Here is a 13,460-nt window from a genome sequence, read left to right as displayed (position 1 = left end):
GTGCCGAGTTAACACATTCTCCCCGTGTCAGAGTGAGTTTCTACCGTGCGCTCCAGTTTCTTCCCACAGTCCAGAGATGTGTAGGTTAGATGGTCTAGCCACGGTAAATGCAGGGTTACAGGGATATGGTAGCAAGCTGGGTTTGGGTGGAATGGTCTTTGGAGGGTTGGAGCAGACTCATTAGGCTGAATGGCCTCTTTCCTCACTGTAGGGATTCTACAATTCTATCATTTGACAGAATGTCAAAGCCAAAGATGACACTGCAGTTGAGTAAATCAATGACTGCCGAATTATTGTGCTAACAGATTCTGAAAGGATCGATAGTTAGGATTTTTGAGTGCGTAGTTGTAAATGAATTAGAGCATAGCATTTTCTCGGGAGGGAACCAAATAAATAATAGGACAGATGACAAAATGTTAAAACACTAAGATGTTTTAAGAGGTTTTTTTAAGGAGGAAGAGGTAAGTGAGGGGGAGAATCTGTGGAGGAAATTCCAGAGTTAAGGGTTCAAGTAACTGGAGACATGATTGTCACTGTGCAAAAGTTGAAGGGAAAGGGGATGCCAAACAAAGTTGAAAAGACACACGGCACGTTAGCTGGAGAAAGACAGTTTTTCTGGCAGGGTCTAGGCTGAAAAGGGTTACACAGAAAAATAAGATTGAGGCTATATTGAGATTTTGAACAGATGCATCTGAATATTAAAATCTAAATGGTGCAAGTCATGGAGACAATGTTGGTCATTGAGTGAAGTGCTGATGGTGATAGATATGACTGCAGCTCTTTGATTCAAAAACTTTTTGGTCAGTGGTTGAATAATGAAAATACAGGCTATTGGTTCCCTACCTTCCCATGAAAGCTCTTCCTGGTCTCAGACAGTGTCTCTGGTGCCATGAATGCTGGAGTCCCGGCTGTGCTGGAGAGCAAGGCATCATTCCCCTCAAACTGGTTGCTTACTCCAAAGTCAGCAATTTTAATGTGGCCATCATCTCCCAGGAGCAGATTTGAAGGTTTGATATCTCGATGAATGATCTTCTGGTAGTGTACTATGGGAAGTAATAAAGGTAAAATAACATTATTTGGAGAGCCTACTTATTTCAGAAAGTATGACTGATTGAGCTTGTGCGGTAACAGCTCCCAACATTAGGGGGCATATGCAGCAAGCTCATCAGTCAAGTCCTGAGCTGTCAAGCCATATCTGAATTTTGCCAACATACTACAGTCAGTTAATACAGGAGGGAAAGGTAGAATATTCTTCACTTCGCTGGTACAACAAGAAAGAGAAATCACTAACACTTCTGTCCCAGGTTCCAGCAGGACCGCTAGTCAGGCATCACTTTGAATGATCTAGCAACTCTAGGTTAGGCATCCATGAGGTGCTGTGGACATTAACAGAAGGACAACAGCAGTATTGTACTGAAGTGCAATCTGCAACCTCAGGAACCAGCATATCTCCCACTCTACCATTAGCACCAAACTAAGGCATCAACCCTGGTTCAACGGAGAATACAGGAAAGCATGCCAGGGGCACTATTGAGCGTGCCAAAATATAAGGTGTCAGCCTGGTGAAGCTACAGCATCGAACTACTTACATTAAACAATGAATAGTGGATAAACAGCCGACAATTAAACAACAAAGAGGAGGAGGAAGCTGCACAAATATGCCATCCTCAGTGATGGGGGAGCCCAGCACATCAATGCAAAAGACAAGAGTGGAAAATTTCAACAAGCTGAATGGGTGATATTGAAACTAATATCTATTTCAAGCCCACCGACTCCCACAGCTACCCGGACTACACCTCCCCTCACCCAGTGTCCTGCAAAAAAATACAATCCCTACTCACAATTCCTCTACCTCTGCTCCCAAACTGAAGCCTTCCACTCCCGAGCATCCCAGATGTCCTCGTATTTCAAGGACTGTTACATCGCTCCCCCACCCCACCCTCCCCCCCAGTGGCTGAAAACGTCCTCAACCACATCTCTCATGTTTCCCATACCTCAGCCCTCACATCCGCTTCCGGCAATAAAAACAAAGACAGAATTCCCCTTGTCCCCGCGAATCACTCCGGATTCAACGCATCATTCTCCACCACTTCTGCCACCTGCAATCTGACCCCACTACCAAGGATATACTTCCATCTCCACCCTTATCTACCTTCCGGAGGGACTGCTCTCTCTGTGACTCCCTTGTCCGTTCCACACTCCCCATTAGCCCCACCACCCCGGCACCTTTCCCTACAACCGCAGGAGGTGGTACACCTGCCTCTACACCTCCCCCCTCACCCCATCCTGGGCCCAAAAAAAAACCCTTCCACATCAAACAGATGTTCACCTGCACATCTGCTAATGTGGTCTATTGTATCTGCTGTTCCCAAAGTGGTCTCCTCTACATCGGTCAGACCAAACGGAGACTCGGAGACCGCTTTGTAGAGCGCCTGCGCTCGGTTTGTGCCAAACGAAAATACCTTCCAGTTGCAAACCACTTCAACTTCCCCTCCCACTCCCTGGACGACATCCTGGGCCTCTTCCAGTGTCACACCAATGCCACCCAGAAACTGGAGCACAGCACCTCATATTCTGCCTTCGAAGTCTACAACCCAGTGGTCTCAACGTGGACTTTACTAGCTTCAAAATCTCCCTACCCTCAACCTCATCATAAGATCAGAAACCCCTCTCATCCCCCGCTCACTGACCTGTCCATTTTCTCTCCCACCTATCCATTCCTCCCATCTCACTGACCAATCTCCACTACTGCCTACCTATACTCACCTTTACTAACTTCATCCCCCCCTCCTTGACCTGTGTCTTCTCTCCAACCTAGCCACTCCACTATCTACTTGCTATCAGTGTGCCACCCTCTCTACTTATTTCAGAGTCCCGTTCCCCTCCCTCATTTCCAAAGAACGGTCCTGACCCAAAACATCAGCCTTCCTGCTCCTCTGACGCTGCACGGCCTGCTGTGTTCCTCCAGCACCACACTGTGTTATCTCAAACTCTAGCATCGGCAGTTCCTACTATCTCTGCCGAATGGTGATCTATCTTGTCCTCCTCCTGAGGTCTCTAGCATTACAAATACCAATCTTCAGCCGATTCAACTCACTCTACATGATGTCAATAATTGATTGAAGTTACTGGGCGCTGCAAAGATGACTGGCACCGACAATGTTCCGGCAACAGTACTGAAGACAAATGCTGCAGAAGTAGCTGTAGCCCTAGCCAAGCTATTCAAGTACAGTTACTACACTAGTGTCTGTCCAAAAATGTGAAAAATTGTGGAAAAAAATGGAGATTAAAGTTTTGTGAGGTAACATATCAACTATGTTGGGAAAAGGGCCTTGTGAAAGCTCCTGAAATTAGGACGGGACATCGCAAGGAAGATATGTATGAGCTCATTTACAGTATGTAAGTGCTTGGCTTTTGAGTGTGCTAAAATCTCACTTGCAGGCAAGTATTGCAGTGAGGGCGAACTGCAGGAAGAGAAAGCAAACTGGAAGTCGGTCAGAAGATACTGGTGGTATTTCTAGAGAAATAATTTCAAAGAAATTGCAAAAGCAGACTGAAGGAAGGACAAGCGTGAATTTGAAAACAAGGATGTTAAGTTCAACCTGCTGGTTAACGCAATGACTGTGCTCCTCTGTGATGGTGATAATAGAGTCATAGAGTCATACAGCATGGAAAAAGGCCCTTTGGTCTGACCAGTCCTTGCCAAAATTAATCCCAAACTAAACTAGACCCACCTTCCTGCTCCTGGCCTATATCCCTCCATACCTTTCCTATTCACGTATCTATCCAAATATCTTTTAAACATTGAGATTATACCCACATCCACCACTTCCTCAGGAACCACCCTGTGTAAAAAATTTGCCTCATGTCTTTTTTAAAATTCCACTCATCTTACCTTAAAAACGTGCCCCCAAGTCTTGAAATCCTCCATCCTCAGGAAAAGACAACCACCATTAACTCTATCTATACCTCTCATTATTTTATAAACTTCTGTAGGACACCTCTCAACCTCCTACGTGCCAATGAAAAAAGTCCCAGCTGATCCAGCCTTCCTTTATAAATCAAACCTTCCATACCTTATGGATTTCATGCAACATAAAATGTAGGTTTTGGACAATTGAGAGGTAATGTCGAGAGGAGGCTAAGACTAGTTTGGGTGCTACAGACCCATCATACCAGAGTGCATCAGTAGTAGACCAAGTAAAGTTGGCGGATGGAATGCTAATCAAGGGGCTACTTTGTGCTGAATGGTGTCAAGCTTCTTGAATGTTGTTGGAAATGTACTCGTACAGGCAAGTGGGGAATATTCCATCACATTCCTGACTTGTGTTTTGTAGATGGTGGACAAGATTTGGGAAGTCAGGAGGTTATTTGCTGCAGAATTCCTCACCTCTGACCTGTTCTTATAGCCACACTGTTTTTATGGCTAGTCCACTTCAGGTTTTGGTCAAAGGTAATATTCAGAATGTTGACAGTGGAAGATTCAGCAATAGTAATGCAATTGCATGTCAAGGTTAGGTTATCTGTTATTAGAAATGTCATTGCCTGGTACACGTCTGGCACCGACTGTAACTTGCCATTTGTTAGCCAAACCTAGATATTCCAGTGTTGTGCAATGATATCCTCAGGCTGAAAACAAAAACTTACATCTAACAACCATAACTATCTCATGCTTTTCCCTGATTCTCATTTACTCTATTTTTTCTAGGGTTCCAACATGCAATACTTGGTAGGTAAAGTGTTGCCATCACGTCAAGGACAGTATTGCTCACCTCATCTGTGGAGTTTGGTTCTTTTTTCCCTACATGAACCAAGGCTGTTATGAGGTTAGGACCTGAGTGGTCCTAGCAAACCCAAACCTAATATTACTGCTAAGCAAATGCTGCTTGAAAACACTTTTCAACCTTCTGGACTTAATATTGAGTTTAGCACATTAAGATTGTGAACCAACTGCCATTCCTTCCCTTTATTTTCACTTTACTAGATGTATTCTCTGTCACCATGTCCTGTCCCTCTCCCTCTTTACCCTTCACCCTCCTCCCCAACTCCAGTGGAACTATCTGTTTGTTCCTGTCCGGCAGTTAGACACACCATTGTTCTGCCATTCTCACATTCCTATCACTGTTCCCTCCAGGACACCCTGGTCCACTCTCCCTTCACTCCCAACATCCCCTCACAGCCTCACATCACCTTCCTCTGCAACAGCAGAAGGTGTAACACCTGTTTGTTTACTTCCTCCCTCCTCAGTATCCATGTACACCTTCAAGGTGAAGGAGCACTTTACCTGGTCTCCACTACATTGGGGAAACGAAGCATAGACTGGGTGACTGCTTTGCAGAGCACATTAGTTCCATCTGCAAAACAGATCCTGAACTTCCAATAGCCTGCTTTAACGCACCACCCTGTTCTCTGACCAACATCTCTGTCTCCGGTTTGCTGTAGTCCTCCAGCAAAGCTCCGTGCAAGCTGGAAAAAACAGCACTTCATTTTCCACATGGGGACCCTGCAACCTTCTGGACTCAATATCGAGTTCCATGACTTTAGGTCTTGAGCTCTCTCATGTCCTTACCCCAATCCACATACATCAGGCCTTGTTATCAGATAGTCTGTTATTACACAGAACCCATTGTTAACCACTGACAGTCTCCATTAATAGCTATTCACCCTCCTAGCCAGATCTTCATCCACTCCTTTGTCTGTCCAAATAATCTTCTCTCCCTTTGGGCTCTATCCTCACCCATCATTTACACCTCACCCCATCCCTCCACCCTACCTCCTACACAGAAGCAGACATCTTCCTAGCTACCATCAGTTCTGAGGAAGGGTCATTTAACCCAAAACGCTAACTCTGATTTCTCTCCACAGATGCTGCCGGACCTTCTGAGCCTTTCCAGCAATTTCTGCTTTTGTTTCTGATTTACACCAACCCCAACTGCAGTTCTTTCGGTTTTTATTTAATAATCTCTGGATTACTATCTCAGCCACATCAAAATTGGTATAGTGTGAATAAGAATTTGGCAGGTAAATGCATGGCTCAAAAACAGGTGTGGGAGAAGTAGGTTCTAGTTTGTGGGACACTAGCATCAGTAAAAGTAAGTGGCATCTGTGCTGTACTGAATAAATGTGACCTGATAGCCATTACTGCGGTATGGTTACAGGGTGGCAAGGATTGGGTTCTGATTATTGAGACATTTATGACATTCACGAATGACAAGAAGCTAGGTAAAGGCAGGCGGGTAATACTCCTAATCAAGGATGGTATTTGTGCTGTGGTTAGGAATGACTTTGGTCCTGGACATCAGGACATAGAGTCAATGGGTGCGAAGATGAGAAATAGTAGGGGAAAGAAAAGAAGTTGCCTCTGGGAGTGATCTACAGGAACCTGTAACTTATGAGTAAAATTATGCAAGAAGAAATATGGAGCGCTGGTGATAGATGAAATGCAATATTATGGGTTAATTTAATCTACTGTAAACTGAAGAAATCAAATTGGTAGCACTGGCCTCAATGAGGCTTTCACTGAAAGTTTGGAGACAGTTTCTCGAGTGAGAGACAGAGAAAGAAAGAGAGATGGTTAAGCTCAATGATGTATTGTTTAATGTGAAAGAATAATTAATAATCTTAGGGTAAAGGCACCTCCACCTTTAAACAATCAGAACATTATTGAATATTATTTCTGGCACAGGTCTAAGTCTGGTACTTTAAACTTGGACAGGGGTAACTTTGTTGTCTTGAAAGCTGTGATAACTGAAGTGAACTGGGATACTAGACTAGAGGATGGATTAACAGAAACACAGTGTCAGACATTTAAAAGGATATTTCAGAACACTCAGAATAAATGCATTTCTATTCTCAAGAAGAGTTCCAAAGGGAGCACACAATATCTGTAGTAAACTTAAAAAAAAAATCAGGGCAGCATCAAACTTTTGGAAAATCATGTAATTGCATAAAGATAAGTGGCAGGTGAGATGACTGGTCAGAATACATTGAATGGCAGAGAACGACTAAAAGGTTGATCAAGAGGAAGCAATTAAATCATGCAAGGAATCTGCCAATAGATGTAAAACAAGTAGCAAAAGTTTCTACGGGTATCAAAAAATACAGCAAGTAAAATGAGCATTAGTGCTCCGGAGGGTGAAAATAGGGAGTCAACTGTAGATAAGAAAGAAATGGTGTGTATAATTAACAAATTTTTGGCTTCTGTCTTCACTATGGACTAAACACAAACATCCCAGTAATACCTACAAATCAGGATATTGAAGAAAAAAAGAGTAAGTTGGCAACGTTATAATCATCAGGGAAGTAGTACTGAGCAAACTGATGAAATTGTGGTTGATAAGTCTCTGGCTGCAGAATGACTTCATCCTAAGGCATTAAAAGAAGTAGCTTATGATGTGGTAGGTGCAGTGGTGTTAACTTTCCATTTGATTCTGGAAAGATACCGCTTGAATAGATACAAGCAAATATAACCCCTATATGCAAGAAGGGGTGAAAGCAGAGCACAGGTAACTATAGCCAGTTCGCCTGAAGTCTGAGATAACACAGTGTGGAGCTGGATGAACACAGCAGGTCAAGCAGCAAAGGAGCAGGAAAGCTGACCTTTCAGGCTGAGACCCTTCTCCAGAAATGGGGGAGGGGAAGAGGATTCTGAAATAAATAGGGACAGAAGGGGAAGCAGATGGAGGATGGATAGAGGAGAAGACAGGCAGGTCAAAGAGTTGGGGATGGAGCCAGTAAAGGTGAGTGTAGGTGGGGAGTTAGGGTGGGGGTAGGTCAGTCCAGGGAAGATGGACAGGTCAAGGAGGTGGGATGAAGCTGGTAGGTAGGAGGTGGTGTGGGGCTTGAGGTAGGAGGAGTGGATAGTTGGGAGGAAGGACGGACAAGTTAGGGAGACGGGGATGAGCTGGGCTGGTTTTGGGATGCAGTGGGGGAAGGGGAGATTTTGAAGCTTGTTAAGTCCACATTGATACCATTGGGCTGCACGGTTCCCAAGCAGAATATGAGTTGCTGTTCCTGCAACCTTCAGGTGGCATCATTGTGGCAGTGGAGGAGGCCCAGGATGGACATGTCGTCTGAGGAATGGGAGGGGGAGTTGAGGTGGCTCTTGACTGGGAGGTGCAATCGTTTGTCGCGAACTGAGCATAGGTGTTCCACAAAATGGTCTCCAAGCCTCTGCTTGGTTTCCCCGATGCAGAGGAGGCTACATCGGGAACAGTGGATACAGTATACCACAGGTATGCTGTCATCAGGAAGACTCAGGAATGTCTTTTTTTGACAAGGAAATTCTATTTAAGCAATTTATTGGAATTTTTTGAGAGTAACACGCACTGTGGTGGATAAGCTGGAGCCCACTGATGTACTCCACATGGATTTCCACGAGACATTTGACAAGGCTCAACATAAAAAGTTATTGTGTAAAGTGAGAGGTTAATGTGTAGGAGGGGTAACATACCAGGGTGGATACAAGACTAGCTGCCTGGCAGAAAACAGAGTATGCTGAAGCGAAACATTTTCATATTGGAAATTTGTGACAACTAGGATCCTGCACAGATAATAGGAACTGCAGATGCCGGAGAATCCGAGTTAACTAGGTGTAGGCCCAAAACGTAAGCTTTTCTGTTTTGAACATGCAGCTTGGCCTGCTGTGTTCATCCAGCTCCACACCTTGTTATCTAGGATCCTGCAGGTGTGTGTGCTGGGTCCTCAACATTTTATATTTTATATCAATGACTTGGACAATGGAATTGATGACACGATGGTTAAATGTGCAAATGAAATAAAGTTAGGAAGTAAAGTACGTTGTAAAGGTGATATAACAAATTGTACACCGATATAGATAGTTTGATTGAATGGGTAAAAATCTGGCAGATGGAACATAACGTGGGAGCTTGTGAATTTATTCACGCTTGGAACAGTTTGTGGGACCATGAGCGGCAATTTGTAAAATACAATCCATGGTGTGCCACATACATTGGGGACTTCCTTCCGCTACTGATGGGATAGTTCTCTCCATCAGCTCCCTGTACAAAATTGTACAGAATCCTGGTTTCAGCCAAATCATTGGCGTAACCCCAGAGGAGATATGTGGTGATAACATCAGTCCAACGTATTCACCAGTCAGCCTGGTCAGTCACGTTTAATGAGACTAGACTCACACAAAAACTGGATTTAGGAGTGAGAAATTCGTGAAGCTCAGCACTTCTGATTTACTACTAAAATAACTCCAGAGAGGCTCGCATCCCATTACTAAATCATGTGGAAAGTCCTTGACACTGATCCAGCTCCCTCACAGTGAACAGGGTTTCTGACACTCCTGTTTGTATCTGTAAGCCAGGGATTCCTGACTGGACCAGATTAACAGCCCCAAGCAGAGAACTCATATTCTCTGAGGTCCACCTGGCTGACCCTGTTGCAATCACTACACCCACGAGGCCTCATGCATGACAGGAAATTACAAGAGTGCCAGCGCTGTCCACAGTACCCTGTTATTGTCCGAGTAAGTGCAGTTCATCAATCTCTCACTCCAGCTCCTTGAGCTTGTCTGACTCACTAAGACATTGCCTGCATTCTGAAATTAGTTATTAATTATAAATTATAAATAAAATTAGTTATTAATTTGTTTTTATTAATGCTTCCATCTGTGGTAGCTTTGGCTCAGAAGCCTTCAGTGTGTGGTCCAAACTTATAAAGTTAGCTCATGAAAATCAGCAAGGATGGAGAATGCAGGCAGAGCCTGCTGATGTCTCATTTTCTGATGACTCATTGTTGTGTAAAACATAGCTGACTGTTTCCTTTTAACTGATGGGAAAACTGCTATTGTCTCACCATCTGCATCATATTCATCAATCACTTACAGAAATCAGCAATGAATGCAATTCATTTTTTCATGTAACATGGGAGTCACTGGCAAGACCAGCTTTGTTGCCCTTGAACAGAATGGCTGATAAGAGTTCACCACATTGATGCCGGTACAGTCACATTAGCAGATTTCTTTCTCTTCTCTTCCTTCTCTTCCATCCAACAAGAAATCATGTAGATTTGACTTTGGAATTACCTCTTAAATTCACAATTCTGAATACTCTCCTGGGTAGCCAAAGCCAAATCATCTCAGTGCTCTTTGACCTACATACAATCCCAGTTCAGCAACACTTCAAAACCAAACTTCTCCTCCCAGTGTTCAATTCCTACCTTGGCCTCAAACCTCCACATTGTTGTCACATCATCCAGCCCAACAACCTTCCAAATGTTTTTCTACCAAAGCTGATCTTTAACATATTACTGATTTGAATTGCTCCACATTTATTAGCCCAGGTTATCTATGCCTGAAGCTTTTAAATTCCCTTCTGATATTGCTCCTGTGAAGCGCAAAGACAGTGTATCATGTTAGAGATACCACTTTAATGCAAATTATTACTAAGAAATAATGATCTGACCAAATAGTGCAGCTTTGTGCAATACAACTGAAGTTCATTATGTTCCCATTCCAAAAAACAACAGAATCCAACATATCTTTAGCGCCTTTAATGTAGTTAAATGACCCAAAGAGCTTCAGGGAAGCATTATAAAACAAAATATGTCTCTGAGGCAAGTAATGGGATATTATGTGAGATGATGAAATATTTGGTCAATGAGGTATGCTTTAAACATTGTCTTAAGAAAGGAAGAGAAATTGAGAGGCGGAGAAATGTGGAGTGGGAATTTCAGAGTGGTGGGGCTGAGGCTGTTGAAGGTATGGACACCAATGGTGGAGTGATTAAAATCAGAGATGCTCAAGAGAACCGGAATTACAGGAGCTCAGATATCCTGATGAGTCTTGGATTTGGATGATTTTGCAGAGAGAGAGAGGGGAGTGGAGGGGCTTGAATAGTTTAGGGAGATACGGAATGGTAAAGATTGAGAGGTAGTGAGGGGAGAGAGAGCACAAATAACCTGTGACCTACATTAAAAAAATATTCAAAGTTCACTTATTACATACATGCAATATTTTCTTTTCAAAATGGCAGGCAGTGATGTAATCGCAGTGTCACTGGGCCAAGCTAATTCTCTGATGTCATGGGGTCAAATCCCACCATGACCGTTGGTGCAATTCAAATTCCAGTAACAAATGTGGAATTTAGGAGAGGCAATGGCCTGGTGGCATTATCACTGGACTATTAATCCAGAAACACAGCTAATGTTCCAATGACCTGAGTTCAAATCTCACATTGGCAGACAGTACAATTCAAATTCCATAAGAAGAAATATGTACTACTGAGGATCATGAAACCGTTGCCAATTGTAAGGAAAAACCCATCTGGGTCACTAATGTCCTTCGGGGAAGGTAATCTGCCATCTTCATCTGGCCATGTGTGAGGGGCTAGTGTCAAAATTGGGAAAGCTGTCTCGCAGACTAGATAAGCAACGGCCTGGCATTGTCTTACTCAGGGAATCATACCTTACAGGCAATGCCCTACACACAGTGATCAACATCCCTGGATATGTCCTGTACTACCTGTAGGACAGACCCAGCAGGGGTAGCAAGAGAGGGTTCCCCTGGGAGTCCTTAACAATAACTCCAGACCTCATGATGTCTCATCGCTTTAGGTTAAACATGCGCAAGGAAACCGTCTGCTGATTTTGTCTTATCTCAACTGATGTATCTGTACTCCTCCACGTTGAACAACACTTAGAGGAAGCACAGAGGATGGCAAGGGCACAAAATGTACTCTGGATGTGGGCTTTCAATGTCCACCACCAAGAGCGGCTCAGCAGCTGTACTACCAATCGAGTTGGTCCGGTCCTAAAGGACATACTGTTCGAGTGAGGGAACCAACGAGGGGAAAACTTACTTGACCTCATCCTCACCGATCTGCCTGCCCCAGATGCATTTGTCATGATAGTATAGGTAAGAGTGAAAAAAATGCATAGTCCTCATGGAGACATTCTCAGTGAGAACACCCTCCATCATATTGTGTGGCACCATCACCATGCTAAATGGGACAGACTTTGTACAGATCGAGCAACTCAAGACTATTAATCCATGGGGACCTAGGGGCCTTGAATAGCAGCAAAATTATACTCAACGTAACCTGCAACCTTATGACCTAGCATATCCCCAACTCCACCACTGCCATCAAGGCAGGTGACCAACCATGGTTCAACGGACAGCTCAGGAGGGCACGGCAGGAGCAGCACCAGGTAGACCTAAAAATGAGATGTTAACCTGGTGAAATGATGAAGCAGAAATATTTGCTTTCCAAATATATAGGAGTAGCCAAGTGATGAAGCTAAACGAGCCCAAAAGCAGTGGATCAGATTGAAGTTCTGTAGTCTTGCCACATCCAGTCATGAATGGTGATAGATAATTAAACTGCTCAAGGGAGGATGAGCTCCACAAATAGTTCAGAGCATTGGTGCAAAAGATAATATTCATCACCGTCTTCGGCCAGAAGTGCCAAGTGGATGATCCATCTTGGCCTTCTCCAAAGGTTCCCCATCACAGAAGCCAGTTTTCAGCCAACTTGACACAGGATGTTTACTTAGTGATGATGAAAGGTGGGAAATTGCCTAGTTATGATTTCAGGGCAGAAGGCCACAAGAGTGTTGCAAACAGGTGAAAGGCGAGTTCAGCACTAATATCACTAAATATTTCAAAACAGAGTGGGTGACATCTGGACTGGTTATTGGGGATATTAACATCGTAGGGAAATTGAGGGATTCAGCAGCACTGTTGTCAAGAGATGCTTTGGGCTTTCCTGTTATTGAGGAGAAGGATATTTGTGGAGCCTGCTTCATTTGTTAATTGTTTAATTGCCCTCCATTGTTAGTGGCTGGATTCTTTACTCTTTCATGGGATGTGAACTTCATTGGCTATGCCAGCATTTATTGCCCATCCCTAACTGCCCAGAGGGCAGTAAAGAGTCAACCACATTGCTTTCATTGATATTGAAATCCCCGGCCCAGAGTACACTCTGCACCTAGTGCTTTCTCCAAGTGTTGTTCAACATGGAAGAACGGTGATTCATAGGCTGAGGGAGGATGGTATGTGGTAAATAGCAGGAAGTTTCCTTGCCAATATTTGATATCATGCTTTGAGACATCATGGGGTCTGGAGTCAACGATGAGGACTCAGAGCAACTCCCGCTTGACTGTATGCCACTCTGCTGGGTCTGTCCTGTCAGTGGGACAGGGCATATGTAGGAATGGTGATGGTGTTGTCTGGAGCATTGTCTTTGTTACGAATGTGACTGTGTTCGGCCGTTCTTGAGTAGTCTGTGAGACGGCGCTCCCTGTTTTGGCACCAGCTCCCAGGTGTTAGGCTGGAGGACTATGCAGGATTGACACAGCAGTTTATGCTATTGTTTCTGATTTAGCTGTTACTCATTACAATGCAATCATGCCCATGCTGTAGAGTGTGGACAGGGCTCTGTCTGGTGGCCAATAGATCCTTCCTATAGAACTGTTTCACTATGATAATTTCA

At 43.9% G+C, this 13,460-nt stretch overlaps 1 protein-coding gene across 10 annotated transcripts in view; it reads right to left on the bottom strand.

Moving 5' to 3' along the window:
* Window positions 1-13,460, bottom strand: part of camkk1a (calcium/calmodulin-dependent protein kinase kinase 1, alpha a) — a 302,104-nt gene that overhangs the window by 42,145 nt on the left and 246,499 nt on the right. For all 10 annotated transcript variants that reach the window (XM_059655225.1, XM_059655220.1, XM_048557282.2 and 7 more), the window contains one exon: window positions 844-1,043. In XM_059655225.1, the coding sequence (XP_059511208.1) occupies window positions 844-1,043 (200 nt within the window). The remainder of the gene's footprint in view (window positions 1-843; window positions 1,044-13,460) is intronic.

The sequence above is a fragment of the Stegostoma tigrinum genome, chromosome 27 (genome assembly GCF_030684315.1).
Source record: "Stegostoma tigrinum isolate sSteTig4 chromosome 27, sSteTig4.hap1, whole genome shotgun sequence".
Taxonomy (NCBI): domain Eukaryota; kingdom Metazoa; phylum Chordata; class Chondrichthyes; order Orectolobiformes; family Stegostomatidae; genus Stegostoma; species Stegostoma tigrinum.
The sequence above is the reverse complement of the archived record's forward strand: the minus strand, read 5'-3'. Positions and strand labels throughout refer to the sequence as shown.